The sequence below is a fragment of the Ciconia boyciana genome, chromosome 2 (assembly GCF_034638445.1).
Source record: "Ciconia boyciana chromosome 2, ASM3463844v1, whole genome shotgun sequence".
In the NCBI taxonomy this organism is placed as follows: domain Eukaryota; kingdom Metazoa; phylum Chordata; class Aves; order Ciconiiformes; family Ciconiidae; genus Ciconia; species Ciconia boyciana.
Genome location: NC_132935.1, coordinates 156930716 through 156949320, shown reverse-complemented (window position 1 = coordinate 156949320; position 18605 = coordinate 156930716). Strand labels below are relative to the sequence as shown.

The window sequence follows — 18605 nt, the reverse complement described above, 5'->3', positions numbered from 1 at the left end:
AGTAAGGATTCAAAGATGACAGCAAGTTCCATCAGTTTCCATTTTTAATACAAAAAGCTGCCCCCCCCCACCCCGCCCTGGAGATAGCAAACTTAGCCTCAAGTACAACCTGCTGCCGGCACTGCAACTGCTGGGCAAGGTCAGAGCAGCTGCTGTAACGCTGTTGGTGTGGAGAACAAGGTTAAGTGCTGGCTCTGCTCAGCTGGGAAGGAAGAGGAGCAGCAGCTCCCGCAGGTCAGCTTTGTTTCTTTCTTACCCCAGCTAGCCAAGATCCAGTCTAGCTTATTCCCCACGTTTCTCCTGCAGCCACTCCTTTCTACAGCACTTCAGAAGATCATCTCCAGAAGTGAGCAAAAGGTTTCCTAATTGCTACCAAGCAAGAACTTTAAGATTTCAGGAAATCCACAAAGATTTCTTCCTATATGAAGGTAAAGAGCACTATTAACAGTCTGTAGGAAGTTTCCTTTCCACATACTGAAGTGTTCATCTCAAGTTCAGCTAGAATTGAGAATCTGCAATCAAGATACTTTGCCCAATGTTTAAACTTTCACACAAGGTAAACAGAATCAAAAAGAAAAAAACCCATATATCAATATTCAGCAACATTTTGAACTACTACATTCTGTATAGCATTCAGTTTTGCAAAGGAAAGAGCATGGTCAGCTTCAGGACAAAATAACATATGATATATTTAACTATCTAATGAAACCACAGTTTGACTTGGCTTGTTCCACTTCCTAGCTTCAGCTTTAACATCAAATAATTTCTGCAGAATACTTACAAATTCGTCTTTATCTTGCCATCCCCAAGTACCAACATTTTCTGGTGCTGGCAGCTGATACGGGTATCTTTCCACTGCGTATGAAGCACCTGTTAAATCTTCAGGTTCGTTCTGGAAATTTTCACTACCTATACATAGTCTGTCATTCTTCACAGTAGTGTTAGAAATTGTATTATTCCATAAAAAGCCCATCAGATATTCACCATTACCAGCAGTAACAGTGTCAGAAAATAGCTGATTTGTCCAATCAGCACTGCCAGTCTGAAGACTGATGAAATGTGACCATATTTCAACTTGGGGATTTTGTCTGTCCAGTTCATAGGAGTGCTCTTGGTCACTCGATACATCTTCCATCAGATCTAAAACACACCGCTCACTGCCTTGCTGAAATCCTGCGGCACCAGGAGAGGCACTGTGTATTTCATAGGAAGGAGTAGCAGCGTATTTGTCTATCTGCTTTGGGTCAACAAAAACTCCAAGCTCTTTGTTTGAGAAAATCTTGTGATCTGACTGCATCTGTTCCCAACCTGTGGTCAAGTCATTCATTTGAGTATTTAATATGTAACTGGTGTTTTTCAGTTCAGTAGTCTTGGCTTCTAACTGCTTTAAATTCCCAGTGGTAAAAGCTTCTAGACTCCCAGTTGACATACTAAAACCAGTAAGGTTCTCCTCCTTTGAGTGGATGCTGACACACTCTTTTACTTCACCATCCTGAAGATTACATTCATTTACATCACACACACTTCTTTCATGAGTTTCTGATCCCACTTCAGTAAAAGGCCCAACAGAAACTTGGGAGTTCCCAACCTCTGGCTCTGGACTGGCACAGTGACATAACTCAGGCTCTTCCACTGGTTCATCACGCACATGAGAATATGAATTTTGACACAATGAAGGTAAACTATTATGGGCTTTATGTAAGAGATTACTGGTATCTTCCAGATTTTTAGTGTCATCTGTCAATTTTACATTCTTGTACATACAATTGTCCAAAGGTACAGGTACAGTGGAGTTAGAGTAAGTATTCTGATCGTAAGTCAAGACTTTATTGCAATTTAAGATGTTTTTATCACGATCAACAATGTTAGCATCCAAATTCTGTTTTACATTTTCTGCCTTGTTATCAATTGTCTCATTTAGGTGAACTTCAAATTTTTTCTGTTTTACAGATTCTACTACATCCCCAGCTATTTTGGCTGAGTCAGTCCCCGCATTCCATCGATTTTCCACTGTGTGGAAGGAACATACATCCTGTTGCTCATCTTGTCTACAGCTCATGTCCATTTTATTCATATCCTCATGTTCCACAGACACAGAAGAGACAATATTTTTGTTAACTGCATTTGAATATTTGCATACTTTACCTTTACTCCCTGGTAACTCTTGTGAAATCTGAGATGCTAGGCTGTTTTCCTTTAGGAACATTTCATCTGCACTTGTGTTATGTAGTTCATAAGATGTCAAAGTGCCATCACTTACCCATGATCGAGTTCTGCTCAAGCTACCAGCTTCCTCAAGCATGTCGCTTTTTAGCTCAATGATACTCACACAGACATCTTCCTCCATGCCGCTATGGTTTGCAGCTTCAGTTGATGTCTCGTTTTCAGTGCAACCCTTAATTTGAGTTTGAAAATCAGAACCTTCTTCCAAGTTTTCATGCATTTCAGTCATATTCAAAGCTTCACAGCTATGCAAAACTGTACCTGTGCATTTCTCTTTATCTTTCAAGAATTCTTCCAAAACGCTGTGATGTTCACTAGAGTCAGATGCAAACGTTTGGCTATCACCATATGTTCTTTGAAATGTTCTCTTTTCCACATTTGACTTTACTTCACTTTCTGGCTTTAGGAAGCAGCCTTCTTCAGCAAGTTTTTCTACATGTTGACTCACCAAAAAAGAATCATTACCCATTTCATGTAACTCTAATGATAATTTAAAGTCACCCCTCATGTTCTCTGCGACCTCTCTAATATATATTTCCCTTACAACACTTGAGGGATGCCTACTTAAACCAAATGGTACAATCTCAGAATCGTGACTTCCCTCAATTTTTCCTGAATTATTTCCTGAATCATTCCAACTGACAGCATTACCTATGGTATATACCTCCTCTTGTCGATTCTCAGGGACGACTTCATCATATACTTTCGCTCTTAAGCCATCTGTTACTGTATTGTCAGTATTTAACCTATGCACCTGACACCTGTTAGCCAGAAAGTTATCAAAAGAAGATTGGATGTCTATACTACAATATTCCTTTGTTTCCTCTTTCTGCATGTTTGACCTATCCTCTTTTTTATACTCAAACAGTTCTTTCTGTGAATTAAACTTAGCTTCCACTTGTGCTGATTGCTGCATTGGAAATTCCTCCCCAGTGTCTAGAGGTCGTGCCATGCTGCACATTCCTTCATCAGTAACAGCTGAGTTATCTATGTCTGCTGCAGTCTCTTCATGCACAGTAGCTGGCACCTCTTCATCCCCTTTCAGATCTTCAGCATCTACAACACAAATACTGTAAAACTCCCTATCTTTTCTATTTTGTCTGTTGTCTACATCAAGATAGGAAAATGTTGGAGATAACTCTCTATGTGAACTTGAAACTTTTTGTAGGCTGTCACTCCTGCTGTCTTCAATGTTTACTGTTGTTTCATTCTGCCTTGAATGGTCACACGTAACTGCATAATCCTCCAGAAAATTTCTACTTAAGGAAATTTCACCCTGTAAGCCTTTGTCTAGGATGTCTGGTACACATGAAGTAGAAATACGATCAAACAAGCAATGCTCTTCTGCAGCTACATTTTCATTATTAATATTACTATTAATATTTTCTGTATTGTTCATGTGCTGACCATTACTATTAAATTTTTTAGGTGCTCTTTTTTTAATAACTCTGTCTTTCTTTTCTTCACTTTTCTGCAGATTTCCGTATGTACCAGAGACCTTCAGGAGGTGACTAAAGGAATTAAAGAAGCTAAAAGGTCTGTCATACGTTCTCCTAGAGCTCTCACAGGGAGTAGTCTCCATGCTTTTGTATGACGGATATTTTGCTTTTCTATCCCAGAACCCAGATTTAGAATTTGACGCTGCGCAATCATCGCTATGAACGCGTTCAATGCCCACTATCGCAGCTGCCCCATTAACCGTCCTTCCCACTGTATGCAGATCCTGGCTTTCCACAGTTCCTAAAATTGAAGATAAAGTTTTACTTATCCTTGACTCTGGTGCTTCCTCTTCCATAGATTTTTGTAACAAGCCAGTTTTCTCCTCATTCGTGCTGTTCCTCAATTCTTTACTGAAGCAGCAGCCCATGTTTTAATAAGTAGTGTCAGAGGAGTCTTCTCATTGCAAATCCCCTTCCTCTATACACTAAACTAACTTTCTACTGCTACTGAGGAGACAAGCCAACACCCAGCTGCCAAAAATAGCACACTTTAAAACCATGCAGGGGTTCATATGTCATTGCCACTCAAAGTCCAAATCCCAGTTGCTGAGCAATGTTTTAGTGTTTCATCATATGCACTGTAATATTCAAGCCAAATAATTCTCCTAATGAGATTACAGTCTGTTTACAAGTATTACCAAGTCTTATGAACTTCCATTGTTTAATTTCCTGAAGAGTTTCCTTCATCCAAATCATTAAAATATTTAAATGACCTCTTTCACAATGTCCACGTGTGCCAAAAACCTGTTTGCCTTCATATTTAATACAACTCCCATTTTCTGTACAAGGATAAATACAGTCTGGCTTCACATGATTAAATCTGATTTGAAGACTAAACTAGTGGAAGCTATTAGGTCAAACACATTTTGGACCAATTTCTCCTCCTCCTCCCTTCCCCCAGAGCTGAACCTACACCAAGATTACTTCTTTAGGAAAAACAAGCTAAAGATAGATAAGACCTCATGTATTCCATTGAACAGTCATTGTACGTTATCAGAAGCTAATTCTGTTCCAAGCCTTTTTTTTTTTTTTTAATTCATTATCTGCATGAAAAAAAGAATACATAATCCCCCAGTGACTTACAGCACTGGAAGGGGTCTCATGATCATCTAGCAATCTCATGGTACTGTGGCAGGATTAATGATACCTAACCTCCAAAAAAATTTGTGTATTCTTTTACAAAAAAAGTCAGACAGATTTAAAAGGTAGTTTGACTAAATGCTACTTCTTCCAAAAATCTGCCTCACTGTAAGTTTTCTTTGTTGCATGTAAACAGACTTCTTGCTGACTTTATGACAGCAAAACACATCTTTCTACACATGTATTTACATATTGGAAGACTTCTACTACTGTAAGTCCCTTTACTTGCTAACAAAGTGGTTCTGTTTCTTCAAAAGTAAAAACCCAGTAAAAAAGCTGAAAGTACCCAGCAATCTTTTCTGCTCTAAACAGAGTTGTTCTTACTTGCCTTTACATAACCTGACATCACTCAGACCTCCTCTCAAATCCATTGCTATTATTTCACATTTGGACGCCATCCTTCAGAGAGCTTGCAGACTGTACCACTACAGCACCACTCTACGCTGTTACTTAAAAGATACTGAAAACACAGATGAAAGTGAGACAAGACAGACCCTTGAACTCTTTTTCAAATGTTCTTTCAGCTGTACATTGAACTGAGTGCTATTTTTCAATTGGTTGTGCACCTTACGGCAAGTTTAATCAAGATGTACTTGAAATAGAGTTTTAAGTTAGCCTGGCAATTTGCCTTCATTGTATTCATATAGCATTATATAGGGGTACTAAGGCTAATTAAAGCAGTTGCCTTCCAACTAACTAGTAAGAGACCTATTTTAATTTCTACTGTGAACTATACTTGCAGGGTAGAGGCTCCTTAACACACAGAGATCCATGCTCTAATATTCCACTATCATTACTTTTTTTTTTTTGCATGATAGTCATTGTGACTTATTTTACAGCTGCCTTCATGGCAAGTCACATAAGGCTTAAGACATGATTCAGTCTTATCTATGTTGTCTATATGGTCCTCATCACCACCACACTGCAAGATTTCTGCTTTGTTTCCAAAATTCCAAGGGAAAAACAAACAAACAAAAACAAGCAAAACATCTTTACCAGAGAAGCCCACAGTCACTCTTTCCATGTCCTTCACTTATTTTACTTATGACAGAACATCTACTACTGTCAACATAGAAATAAAGTAAGCATCAGTTCCTCTTTTATTCATTCATATCTAGTTGGTAAACTAAATTCACATCTGTTTAGAGTAATGAACCAAAAGAGAAGCAAGCATTTTTTGTCTCCTGTTGTCACCTGAAGATTGAGAAAAAATGATGCTGCACTGAACCACAGTAAGCAGAACCAGGCTGGATTAAAATTAGTTAGAAGAGAATATTAAAAAAAAAGCTCGTTATCCCAAACTGGTCACAATTTTATGGTAGTAACCTGCAAGTACAAGGTAGTACTGAGCAAGTAAGTGCAGAGGCACTCCAGAAATTCAAATGTTTCACTTCAGTCTGCACTGCAGTCACTATGAAGCACTCCTGCAGTAATAGTAGTAGAGTTCACGTTTAGCAGCATAAAACAGACTAGAGGTGAAACTCTCTTCCTTATACAGCGTGAAATGCTTCCATTCCCTTCTCTGAAGCTTTTGCAAGGTATTTGAATATTTATTTTGAGTCATTTCTTATCCTGCTTCTCTTCATAAATACTCTGTGTAACACAAAAAAGTGCAAAGCTGTAATACAGCTTCCAGCATAGCTTTTTCTCCCCAGACAATTATTCTGCTCATAGGACAAATGAATCACAAAAAAATTATGTGCTTTAGATTCTTAAACACAAGTTACCATATATTTAAGTGCCATATAAGTTTAAATGTGATAGGCTGACTCAGATTTGTATATGTGAAAGAACCATATTGGCTAACATTCAGGAGAAACCTCCTATTCACCACTAATCCTCTGACCATAAAAAAAGACTGCTGAAGTGGCTAGGGAATACATCCCCTCCTCAGAAAGTCTGCTTTGAAACTGCAAAGTAAGAAAAGAGGAAGACTACCCTGCCCCCCCCCCCCAGCTTATCCAATATGTGAAGCCTCAAAGTGCCTGCAGATACATTGTTCTGAAGGATAGGAAGTCTGATGCATCATTGCTGCCATCTGCTGCATTTTTTTTTTACTTCTCCCATGGGACAAAGTTATTCAACATGCTTGGATCCAGACTTAAAACTATGCCAAGTCACTCCTCTCTTTAGCATTCCCTGGAACCAAGTACAGGGAAAGGGGGAGGGAGTTACTTATAATAGTTTTTTTGAAGAAATGCCATGAGCAAACAATTCAACTGTTTTTAATGTCAGCATAAAAGTCACAATAATACTTGCAAAGTTTACAACTATTCAGAAAATTCCCTTGTCAGGTAAACAAATAGCAAGATTTTTCCCCTCTGTGATTTAACCATTACTAATGACGTGCTTCCTAGAGAGGAACTAAGTGCCTTTAAGAGGCAGACCAGGGCAAAGTCCACTTTTCCAGTGCCTTAACAAGCACTTCTGCTATCAACTAATGCGGAGAAAATGCATGAAGCAGTTCAGGCAAGTAGCAACTTCTTCCAGTTTTCCCATAGCCTTCTCCTTATGCGCAAAGGCACACTTTGCACTTGTTCCTTTGGTTTTATCTAAGGGTTCCAGGGATAATTTCTATTTTTAAGCACCTATAGTGAACATTCATTGAGTCACATTTCTCAATACTGTTTATTGTGGGATTGCCTTCAAAAAACAAAAAAACCAGCAACATAAATTTAAGCAGAAAACACGACACTGTTATGCTACATCACCTGAGGTTGGTTGTTTAGCTTCCAAGACTCAGTAAGTCTTAAAAGCCTTCTGGCTAAGCTAAACACCGCCACCTGACTTGAAAAGCACTTTAAAATTAACAGAATTTGTGCTCTGCCACTTCAGAGCCCAGCTCAGCTGGGGGGTGGGTTTTGTTTATTTTAATTTTTTCCTTTATACATATATATTTTGGCTCTGATATATTTCTCATCTACTCAAAGCCTAAATAGGTTTTCCCTCTCTATGAAACAAAATTGCTCTGAAGCAATACTTTCATAACTTGAACAATTTATTTTTTTTAATAAGTATTTTAGTCCTATGTGCTGCACACACCTACACAGAAGGCAAGAAGTCAATGTGCTTATTAACGGGAGTATACCTACCCATCTACTTTCATTTCTACATGTACCTATCCCTTGTCAAGGAATAAGGGTTTATCCCATATATAGTCTTACAGACCTAAGTTTTAAAATATAGTCTAGCTTTAAAGTTACACTAGCAAAAGTTAAAACAGTCCCTACAACCTTCTGACATCTAACTTCATTTATCCTTTTTCCATAATAAAATCGTGCAATCGTAGCTAGTCCTGAAGAAACAGTGATTATCCTGCACTCCCAGGCCATACTTGATGCCATGCCCACCACCAGTTAAGGGAAAAGAAAAGAGCAGCATCACAACGGACGTCACAATGTCACTACTGCAGGCTTTTGGAAACAGCTGGTCAGATTGCTTAACTTTCCCTCCAATATATCAAGGTTAAATGGACTGTTAAGAGTTTAAATACACATGTTACACATTAAAGCAATTAAACATTAGCATTAGAAGTCATCTACAGGTGCAGAACTATTCACTTTTCTTATTGTCTAAATCTACAATAATGTGACAGAAAGAGCGAACACTGAGCAGTAGTGATCCTTCATGATGCTGGTACCGTACATGTTCAGTTTAAGGTCTAATCCTCCCATCCCTCATTTAAAGCTATTAATGATCTCTTGAATTACTAAATATCACCTACATGTTATACAAACTGCTACTTAACTCTTAATTGGCACATACTGTATGTAATACTGTGTATTGTCAAATGATCTGAGGATTATATGCTATACTGAATTTTCACTGAACTGTTACACAGTCTTATATTAAACTAGTAAATCTAATTTCCTCAGTCCCTTTTTTATTCTATGACGCTTATTCTTGAATGGGTTGCAAAAGGATTTTTGAGGAACATAACCTAGCAGCTCTAAGCCCAAGACCGCCTTCTGCATTACCTCCTATGAAAAACATTTTAGGAAGTACAATTAAGTCCCATCTTAAGTTTCCTGACTTGATAGCTATTTTTCTTGTGCTTAGAACCAACAATATGATTGAACTTGTATTTAGAGTACTAATAAGCAGTGACAAAAACCAGCACCCCACATCGGTTTGAATTCCCATTAACAGAAGCCCATGGCAGCACGTGATAACTATTCAACTAGAGAGAGAATGGGTGATGCTCATATTGCCATCAGACAGCAAGTTTAAATGGCCCCATGGTAATATCCTGCACTGGAACATACCAGCTTTTGCAGAACCTGTTGCTGCTTGATGACAAGAATCCCTTCTAAAGTTAATTTCAAATTTCCAGATCAGGTCTTTGATTCAGCCAGTCAAGGAAAGAAAATTCTTTGGTCCTTGGAAAGTGCTCCGAGAGGCCACACATTCAAATGTGGGCATGGCAGGGGAAGAGTTTAGGATCAATGAGCAAGGAAAAGACTGTGCCTTTAGCACTAAAGGTTAGTTAAGTCCTGTCTGGCAGAGACAGGTCATATAAACTACCTCCATCATGGGATTTGGGTCTTGGCCTCTTCCCTCAAAGAGTAACCTCGAATTTCTAGCAGCAAAGTGTTACTGATCAAAAAGGAAACAGAGAAGTGAGTCAAAAGGGAGTGAAACATTTCTTAAACACTGAATTTCCTGGGTCCAGTCTGACAGTGGCTTTCTCAGAAAGAGTAATTGTCAATCAGGATACAAAAAAAATCCAGTGACAGATGTCACCTGAAGGGACAAAGCCTGCCCCTAGGTTAAAAAAAAAAAGGCCGGAAATACCAGCATATTTAACTCCCAAATTTATCAAAGCTAAGAATCTGCTAGTAACCTCTAAATTATCTACCTCCAACTTAAGTTGCCAACTTCCTTCAATTGACTTGCGTGCAAAACTACTGAAATTCTGCTGTTAAATACTACTAAAATCAACCAAATTCAAGAGGAGCTGTTGTTGGAAATGAACTATACTAGGCTTGTGATCAATCTACATTAGGCATTAAATAGCATATAGTTTTATAGCTACTTCGAGGCAGAAGAAATTACTTTGGCTCCCTCACCATGAGGTTAAGCATTTGAAAACTGTTAGGAAACAAGTGACCTCTGTAACAGTAACACAAGCAACCCTGGAAAGTGATTTCTGAAGGGTTCCATCACAACATCAAAACTTTCGGTTTATTTCAGTCACTATTGACTACCTGTTCAATATTACTAACAGTAGAACGTGTGTTTTGTTCCTGCCAAAGAAAACAGATGGACTAAAGTCATAATTAGGAAAATTTATTTACTGTTACTATTTAAAGATATAACAAAAAATACTTTATATAATCACTTCAGAATTAAGACTAGCATACAGGGAGTTATTTTTCCAGGATCTACAGAGGTGTATCAAAGTTTCCAGCAGAAACTCTACAACTTTCCTCCTGAACTGCCACAAAAGCACTAGGACTAGGTATCACCAGATCCTAGTAGAACAGCATAGCCAAAATAGCTAAGGCAATGTAGTTCAGCAAATTTCTTTTAAGTCTATAAAAAAAGACTCCTAGAAATCTCACTAGATACCATAGCAGTATGGCCCCATATCAAATACACACTGAAGCAGGGATCACCACAGACAGGAATCTATACCTTTATGCAGTCTAGCCATCTGATCTCAAAATAATTAAGACACACAAGAAACAGCAGGTGATTTTCAGTTAACCTGAAGCATGTACTTGCTAAATGCAATTGAGTCAGGACTTCAGAAGTTTTTCTCCTTCCTATCACATTTTTGGAAAGATGAAAATGTCTTAATGATTTCAGTTTGCTAACTTCCTGTACTCCACGAAGTTTTTCTCAAACTACAGCCTTGATCCCAAAACTTGCAAGTGAAGTCCTGAAGCACTGGCAAAATATACTCATGCAAGCATGCCATTATGGAAGGGACCATGTTGAAAAGAACACTTTTAACAGCATATATTGGCAATGATTCTCATACAGCAAAATGACCTTCTGATGCTGTGCATACAGGAGTATGATACTGGTATAACTTAAAAAAGCTTAATAAGCTACAGGTCTCAGCTTTTTGGAATTAAATATTCAGCAAAGGAATTAAGCTTTAATCTCAAAAGAACTAGTTATTTGAAATACACCATTATAGCACTATGGATACATTCCAAGATATCCAAATTAACATTAGTCTCCTCTACTAAGGATAAGAACAGATATATTTCCTGAAATTGAAAGAAGTGATTACTCTCCTTCTCCAAATACGTATGAAAGAACAAAAATTAACATTTAGATTCAAGTTTACATGAAGCTTTATAAAAATTCTAGTATGCCAAATTAAAAGAACTAGCATCAATGTAAAGACTAATCAAACCACCTTTAATACTAATGCACCTTTTGAAGGTGCACTGACAGTTCCAAGCTTTTGAAGAGAATCTTCAAGAGCCTCTTACTCAAGCTTACACACTGGTTTCTTGGAATTAATGCCTTGAATACAGGAAAAAAAGATTTAAAAAAAAAAATCGCAAAAGCCCAATTTTCAAAAGTATGGCACAAAAGTGGGTTCAACTTTTTCCTACTGTCAAAATTCACATTTGAGAAAGGTAAAAGAGAGCAGAAGAGAACCCAGAATACCAATTTTAAAAAAGAAAAAAAAAGAGGCAAGGGGGGAACAACAAACAAAAACCCCACCAGCTTGCTTTGCAAAGAAAGCACAAGTTTACAGTGTTTTTCAAAATGCTCCTTAGAGCTTGCTGCAAGGTTAAGTTGAAGCAGCAAGCATCTGCTGCTGCTGCAAGGTTAAGTTGAAGCAGCAAGCATTTGCTGCTTAGCATAGCACAGGCTAAGTGCCTAGCAGAACATACACTGAAACCAAACCCTTCAATATGTCCCAAGAGGAAATGTCCTTCCCAACATACAGTTAATGTTCAAAGACGAAAATATAATGTTATGAGTAGAGTTTACACACAAATCAAGTATTCAGTCTTCTTGAAGACGTATGTAACATTTATTGCAACATATATATGCACACACAGTACTATCTGCTGCATAATCTGCCAAAGGCATCCCATAAAGCAACTTACTGGATCCTGCACAGTAGCACAGAAGCAGCAGCACGTGCCATTTGGCAGAACTGACTGAGCAAAATTCCTGTTACAGAATGCAATTTCCTATTTGTATGGGTTTGTACTTTTGTCAATTACGGATACATGCCAAGTGCATTTCCTGCATTTTCCTCACATGTTAATGTGTGAGCTAGAACCTAACTCAAAATCAGTAATACAATTCCTGCATAGTCTAAAAAGCCCTGTACCTTAAATGAGTGCAAACTGTTGTAACTTGCAGTTTATTTAAATCCCCTGCAGGGCTGAAGAAAAGTTAAGTTGAGGCTCCTACTCAGTATGGAGAATTAGCCACCCTCAACAGCTCTGTTCTAGCATTTTACATTGCAATGCTGTCAGCCAACTGTCTTCTAAAATGTTCTGAAATACAATTTTGATTAAGACATAGTAAAAAAAACCCAACAAAACACACACAACCTGTTTCATGCAACACTTACACCAGGGGAATATGTAATTATAATACTTACTAGATGAGAACTGTCTTTAACTTCTTGTACTTGCTGCACCTGAGGTTCAGCCACAACTTTAGTGTCCTGATCAGAAGTCATGAGCTGTCTGCTTTTTGGCTGCTCAGAGAGAACTTTACCGGTCACCTTTGTAAGCTGCGGAAATAGGAAGACAAAAGATTCTGTAAGTGGTTGTTGAAATTCCTGAGAACTCACAGCCATTCCAGACGTGCCATGCTGATTCAGACCAAAGGTCCAAAGAAGTTCCACACAACATGGTCAGGATTATGCATTGAGAGAAAACGTTATGGCAGGAGGCGAGGATAAAGCAATCTTGCAGATATGCTCAGCTCCCAGTCACTGACTGCCTCGGGAGTGCAGATTAATACTTGCCACAGCACTGGGCAGGGAAATTCCACTGGGAAAGTTTCACTTGATTCTCACCTTAAATATTCAGATTGGTTTTCAAACCATGACTTCTTCATACCACCTGGTAGACTGACTTAACTTATTAAGACGCATTTAGTCACAAACCAACCTTTGTCTTCTACAACTACTCTGACAGACACTTAATCTTTGCAAATTTTAAGGAGCATGTTACAGCAGTTCTGCTAAACACTCAACAAGTTGTTCTGCACCATCATCCTAAAATGTTATTTTATTTGATTAGAGAAGTAGAAAACTGAGTAGAGTTGAAAGTCTGACAGGGACTTTGTTTTGAAATTTGATGCTATTAAATAATACTGTTGTTTAAAAAAAAACCTGACCTATAAAAAACAGGAAAAGCTCATTTAAAGCATGAAGTTTCAGAAAGTAAATACTGGGGTATAAAATCAGGGTAATTTTTTAAATTTTTCTTTTCTAAAATGACCAAGGAAGTTGTAATATGCTTTTTGAGTTAGTTATTCATGCGGAAAGTCCAGTACTGCATCTGTAACCGTGTGTGAGAGAAATCTATTGCCTTTAAGTTGGTGACACCAAACTTCAGGGTGACATTCTCTACGATCTCCTTAAAAAAAAAAAAAGTAAAGATTTGCAGCACATGGAACGTAACAGTATGATTCCATTCTTTAGCAGCGTAAGCTCCTTTTAGGGTATCTTGACTTCAAAAGACTCGAGTTAAAAAGTATTTCTTTCAGCCTACAGTATTATGGCCTTCCATGGAATCTCTACACTATATTTTGAAATGGATAAAAACAAAAGCCTTTCATACAACTGATTGAATACATTCCCAAATTTTCAAAATAAAATTGTGACATTCACCTATGAACTGATTCAAGCACCTGTATTATGGGATTATGCAGAAGATAAGATATTTTGCACACACAGTTGAAGAAACAAATATACTGTCATCCCCAACAGGATGAAGCATTCAGCTTAGATGAACAGTTGCTTATCGCTTCATGCTACTGATATAAAGTCAGCATGAAAAACATGTTTTTGAAAGGAAGACATGCACTGGGTCATTGTTATATTCCCAGAAGTTTGGGTTTTTTTCCTAACACCCTGCCTCTCATCTTGAAATAGAAACTATTTAAGTAAGGGAGAAATTACACATACAAAAAAAACCACACAAAAAAAAGAAATAAAAAAGTTATACTGCCCCTCACATACCGTGTTACACACACATGAACATACACAGAGTCTACATGGCAGAAAGTCTGGACTTTATTCAGGATGTTTGTATTTTATAAAATAACCAAAAATCATCCTCGGGATGAAAGCAAGTATTAAATAGCTAGACTCTGTGTTGCTCAAACCCACGCATGGGAAGCTGTATGCACATTAACACTGTGGAAGGTGTCGAGGCTTCTTGGAGAATGCTTCTGTTAATATTCTTTAAAGAAATTGGGTTTAGCCTTTTAAAATTTTGGATTAATATTTTTCTAAAAAGAGCACAAGACTTCTTACACATTTTGGGTTCATTGTATATAATCTCCACTGCCGTTCATCCTAACTTTGAGCATGCACATTAGACCAGATTCACAAGCTAACGTCTACTTTCCAGAAAGACAAATATGTTTCAGTCAGCAGTGATGTTATCTACTCAGCATTTTGATCCCCAAATCAATGCCAAGGTACTTCTTTGCATCCCTCTCTGTCGCCTGCTTATCTTACACATTCCCATTCCCTTCTAGGATTGGCCTGTCCCCAGGCATGCTGCAATCTCTTCCATCCTCTGGTATGTAGTGGTAGCACCAGCACTTTGTAAATCTATGGATTGTGGAAGGAAAACAGCTAAGATCATGTGAGTCTAACAAACAAGAGTAAAGTTCTACTACACATATGTCCTTTAAAGCATTTGCTGACTGGCCATCAAGCACAAAATATTCAGCTAAATCATTAATTTCAGCTGAGGGTGGACAAGTTGTTAGCCAACTTGATAGGTAACACGTGACTGCAATGTGCACGTTGCAAATTCAAATTTCTTGGGCAAGCCACCAGCAATCAGAGCAGCACATCATTCTACTGCTTTTCAGAAGTCCTTTAGATGAGATTACACAAGATGCTTATCACAGGCTAGGTCTAAATTGAAGCTCTAGGTAACTTTGTTTGGATTACTCAGACTAATAATCATATTCTCATTAGTTACACAGATCTGTTGCGATACACACCACACTAAATCCACTCACCTTGTGAACAAATTATTTTAATAACTACAATGCCAAACCCATATATTTAAGTTGCATTTTGATCATTAAGGATCAAAATCGTTCTCAAAACAAGTGAGATACTATTATAATCTGTTTAAAGAGGATATTCAACCTGCCATGGATATTCTAAATCCCATGCTTTTAACAACCATCAGCTATTGCCTTTCTAGTAATGGGTAAGCCATACGGAAAGACCCCAAATGCAGAAGGAGTTTTCTTTGCAGTTTTCTTGACTTAGTATGTCACACTGCTACAAGTCTCCAGGACATCAAGTGCTCTGCTGCAAAATCCCATCTGTTGTGATATACTTCAAAACGACTTCATGTGCAGGGCTGTTCTGGAAAGTTAGCACCATCAACTTTTCCCCCTCTGAGTTGCCACCTACCAGTCTCTTAAGGCATAAAACTTATATGACTGCAGGCTTCCACGACTATCATGTCAGAGAATACAGTGTTGGTAGAAAAGGCAGCATTACTTCAGGGAAAGAAACAATAAAAAAAAAAATTCACAAAGTGTTAAAGGCTCTTCACAGGATTTGTTTTAGCATGTTTCTCTTTAGTATTGATACATATCTTCATACACAAGCTTATCTACAGGAACCACAATCAATATCTAGTAGTACTAGAAACTACAGATCAGGATTGATAGTTTGGAAGACAGTTTATCCTCTTTTGATGCTAGTTTAATAATCAAATTAGCGAGCAAGTTAAATGTGGCGTTTTAATGCAGCAATAAAAATTACCATCCCACTGAAGAGTTAACTTGCCCAGCACTTTAAAAGATACACTGAATTGCTGATTGGTAAAGCATATCTTTGCATAAATACATGCTGCTGCAATAAGGAGGAGACATTCAAGAGAAAAATGCAAGTCGGCAGACCCATTTGGGATAGAGATAGCAATACCTATGGCAGAACATTGAGCTGTCACAAGTAGACTGCAATCTTTTTCATTCAAGTTATTAAAAAAAACCCACAAGAAAAACCTTCAGAAGCACACGATCTCTTAAATAAGCTTTTAAATAATATTTCCAGACTATAGCAAGTATATTCACAAAAAAACCCATGTCCTCCACAAATTACGTCTAGTCACATAGCCTACCGAATGGCCTGCATTTATGAATTGGTTTAAAAGTACACTATTACAATTTTGTAATATTATATATAATTTCCATTCTGTAAACGAGTATAGTAAATCTTCATTTTTCCTTCTGGCTTGCCATTTGGTCATCACAGAGTAATGAGTCAAGTACAACAATTTCAGATATATTATGTCAGGAGCAAAGCTACTCTCGAGACATGCAAATACTTATTTCCAGAACTACCTAATCCAAGAGAAACTGCATGGGTTTTACTGAAACTTATCAAAAGCAGTTTGAACTTGGTTTGTAAGTAGGCAAGACACTTATCCCCCAGAAGTCTAAAATACAGGTAAAACCATGTTTCTTTAGAAACCGCACAACATTCAACCATGAAGTCCTTGCTGTCCCCAAAACTGTAATATACACTGCCCAGTCTGCTAAATTAGTAAGTGCAACAGGAAGGGGAAGAGTGCCTTAACAGAGTTGTTTTCTCATTAGCACGAGGACCATGTGGGCAGTAACTCTTTACTTGTACTTGTACAGATCTGTCCCTGCGGGCACCTGGTCAGCAGTGGTTAATCTGAGGAGTTATAAGAATAGTCTCAGGAGGGACTGAGGCCACCTGGCCAAGCGAGACAGGTAGCACAATATTTCAGCCTACTGGTTTCCCTCTGCGACATCCACAACCACCTTCACAAATAAAAATTTGGGGGTTTGGGGGTTTTTTGGGTTTTCTTGTTTTGTTTTTAAGTTGACAACATGGTTCTTTACTGGCAAATATTTTCAAATGCATCTTGTTATAAGAATTCTATCATTTCAGAAGATACCAGATACAAACCAGCAACGGTCCACAGGATGACTATGCAGACAAGTGCACACCACCACATGGTCACTTCGTGTCTGGGTGCCAAGCCAAGCAAAGCTGGGACTGCTCTCATCCAAAAGCCGCACATGTGTGTTATTGTGGTGCCAACATCAGGCTAACCTTTACACTGCATTTTAGTTCAGGTTTAGGTATCTTATAGTACTGGCAAAGTTAATGTTCAACTGTCTGAAGATATTTATATACACACTGCATCCACATACACCACAACCTTGCAAACAGCTCGGAAGAGACATCTACTTGATTGTTATATAGCCAATGCCAACCACCCCAAAACCTCCCTCGAGCATAGCCCGCGATCCTCCCACCTCTGCTTTCATTAGAAGTAGTCTCTAATTTTTCTAATTCATATTCAAAGCATCTGTTTTATGCAGTCTGTTTTGCTGTCTAGAGTTACAAGAGTATGAGTAGCAGCATGCGTTCTCTCAATCAAACCAGATAGATCTATTATTTAAAAACATGCAAAAGCCCAAACAATGCTCTAGGGCTGAGATCTTGCCTGCCAACTTTCAGCCCAGAGTAATCAGCCCTTAAAAAGAGATTTACAAATGCAAGTGCTGACAACTAACTTTCACACTGCAAACAGCAACACCATAAAACAAAAAAGCTCACTAGAATAAAAGATCTTTTCATTGCTCTTCCAGCAAGCACAAACAAAAATAGATTTGAGTTTGGCTTTGTGCAGAACTCTTCCTAGCAAACATTTGAGAAACTTTAAACACAGATTAAGAAAAACTTTTCGCAAGGCTAATACAGAAATACACTTCCAGTAACATGAGAAAGCCTAAAATGTTTTCAAAACAGAGGTGCACTGCTTGACTTAAGCCTCATAACACTATTCCAGTTACAGGCCAGAAACCCTCTTTCTACTGTCAGAGATAACATACTTTCTCTCCATCTTTCACACCCTTATGTATTCACGAGGATCACAACACCACAGCAGAAGTAATCAGAGCTACCACTGACTTCAGCTTTGAAAAGAGTTTTAGCACCTGCTGAATACATCACATAGTTGATTGAGAAAAAACAGATGCCTCTTCCAAAAGTATGCTATTAATTTAATACATTAACTCCTGTTTAAACAAAGTTTAACTTTCTTTTTTTTATTACTTTCACAATTGTTTTGAATACCCAAGGCATATGTAATATGCCAAGAGTTAATCATGTTCTCAGTCCAGGTAAAGCTGCTAACTCAGATACAGGATAGTTAAGCTTATACAGCATCATCAAGAAAAACTGACAAATCTTAATCCTGAAAGGCTGCAAGTTTCCCTCTGTCTTAGCGTTATGAGCAGCGATACAAACTGCAGCTTGCAATCTTAATCAGATGGCTATTTTAGAAGACTTTCAAATAAAGATTTCGGCTGTTAATGTAAGAGTTGAACCATCATCCCACTGCATGGGGCACATGTTACCATTCTGTAGATGAATAACCCTACAAAGCTGTATCGTTCTGACACAGAAAGCCTGTGACAGAACTCAGGGATTTCCATCTTTCCTTTCAAAGCAGGAAATCATTCTCTTTACAGAGCAGATGTGACAAGCAATCTATCACTCAAAGG

The 18605-nt window shown here is 38.0% G+C and overlaps 1 protein-coding gene across 4 annotated transcripts in view; it reads right to left on the bottom strand.

Moving 5' to 3' along the window:
- Positions 1 to 18605, bottom strand: part of LARP4B (La ribonucleoprotein 4B) — a 57274-nt gene that overhangs the window by 26115 nt on the left and 12554 nt on the right. For 2 of the 4 annotated variants that reach the window (XM_072854673.1, XM_072854674.1), the window contains exon 2: positions 12448 to 12582. In XM_072854673.1, coding sequence (XP_072710774.1) covers positions 12448 to 12528 — 81 coding nt within the window. In that variant the 5' untranslated portion in view covers positions 12529 to 12582. Of the gene's footprint in view, positions 1 to 562; positions 2396 to 12447; positions 12583 to 18605 lie in introns of those variants that run through there. The other 2 variants (XM_072854676.1, XM_072854675.1) reach the window with 2 other exon arrangements.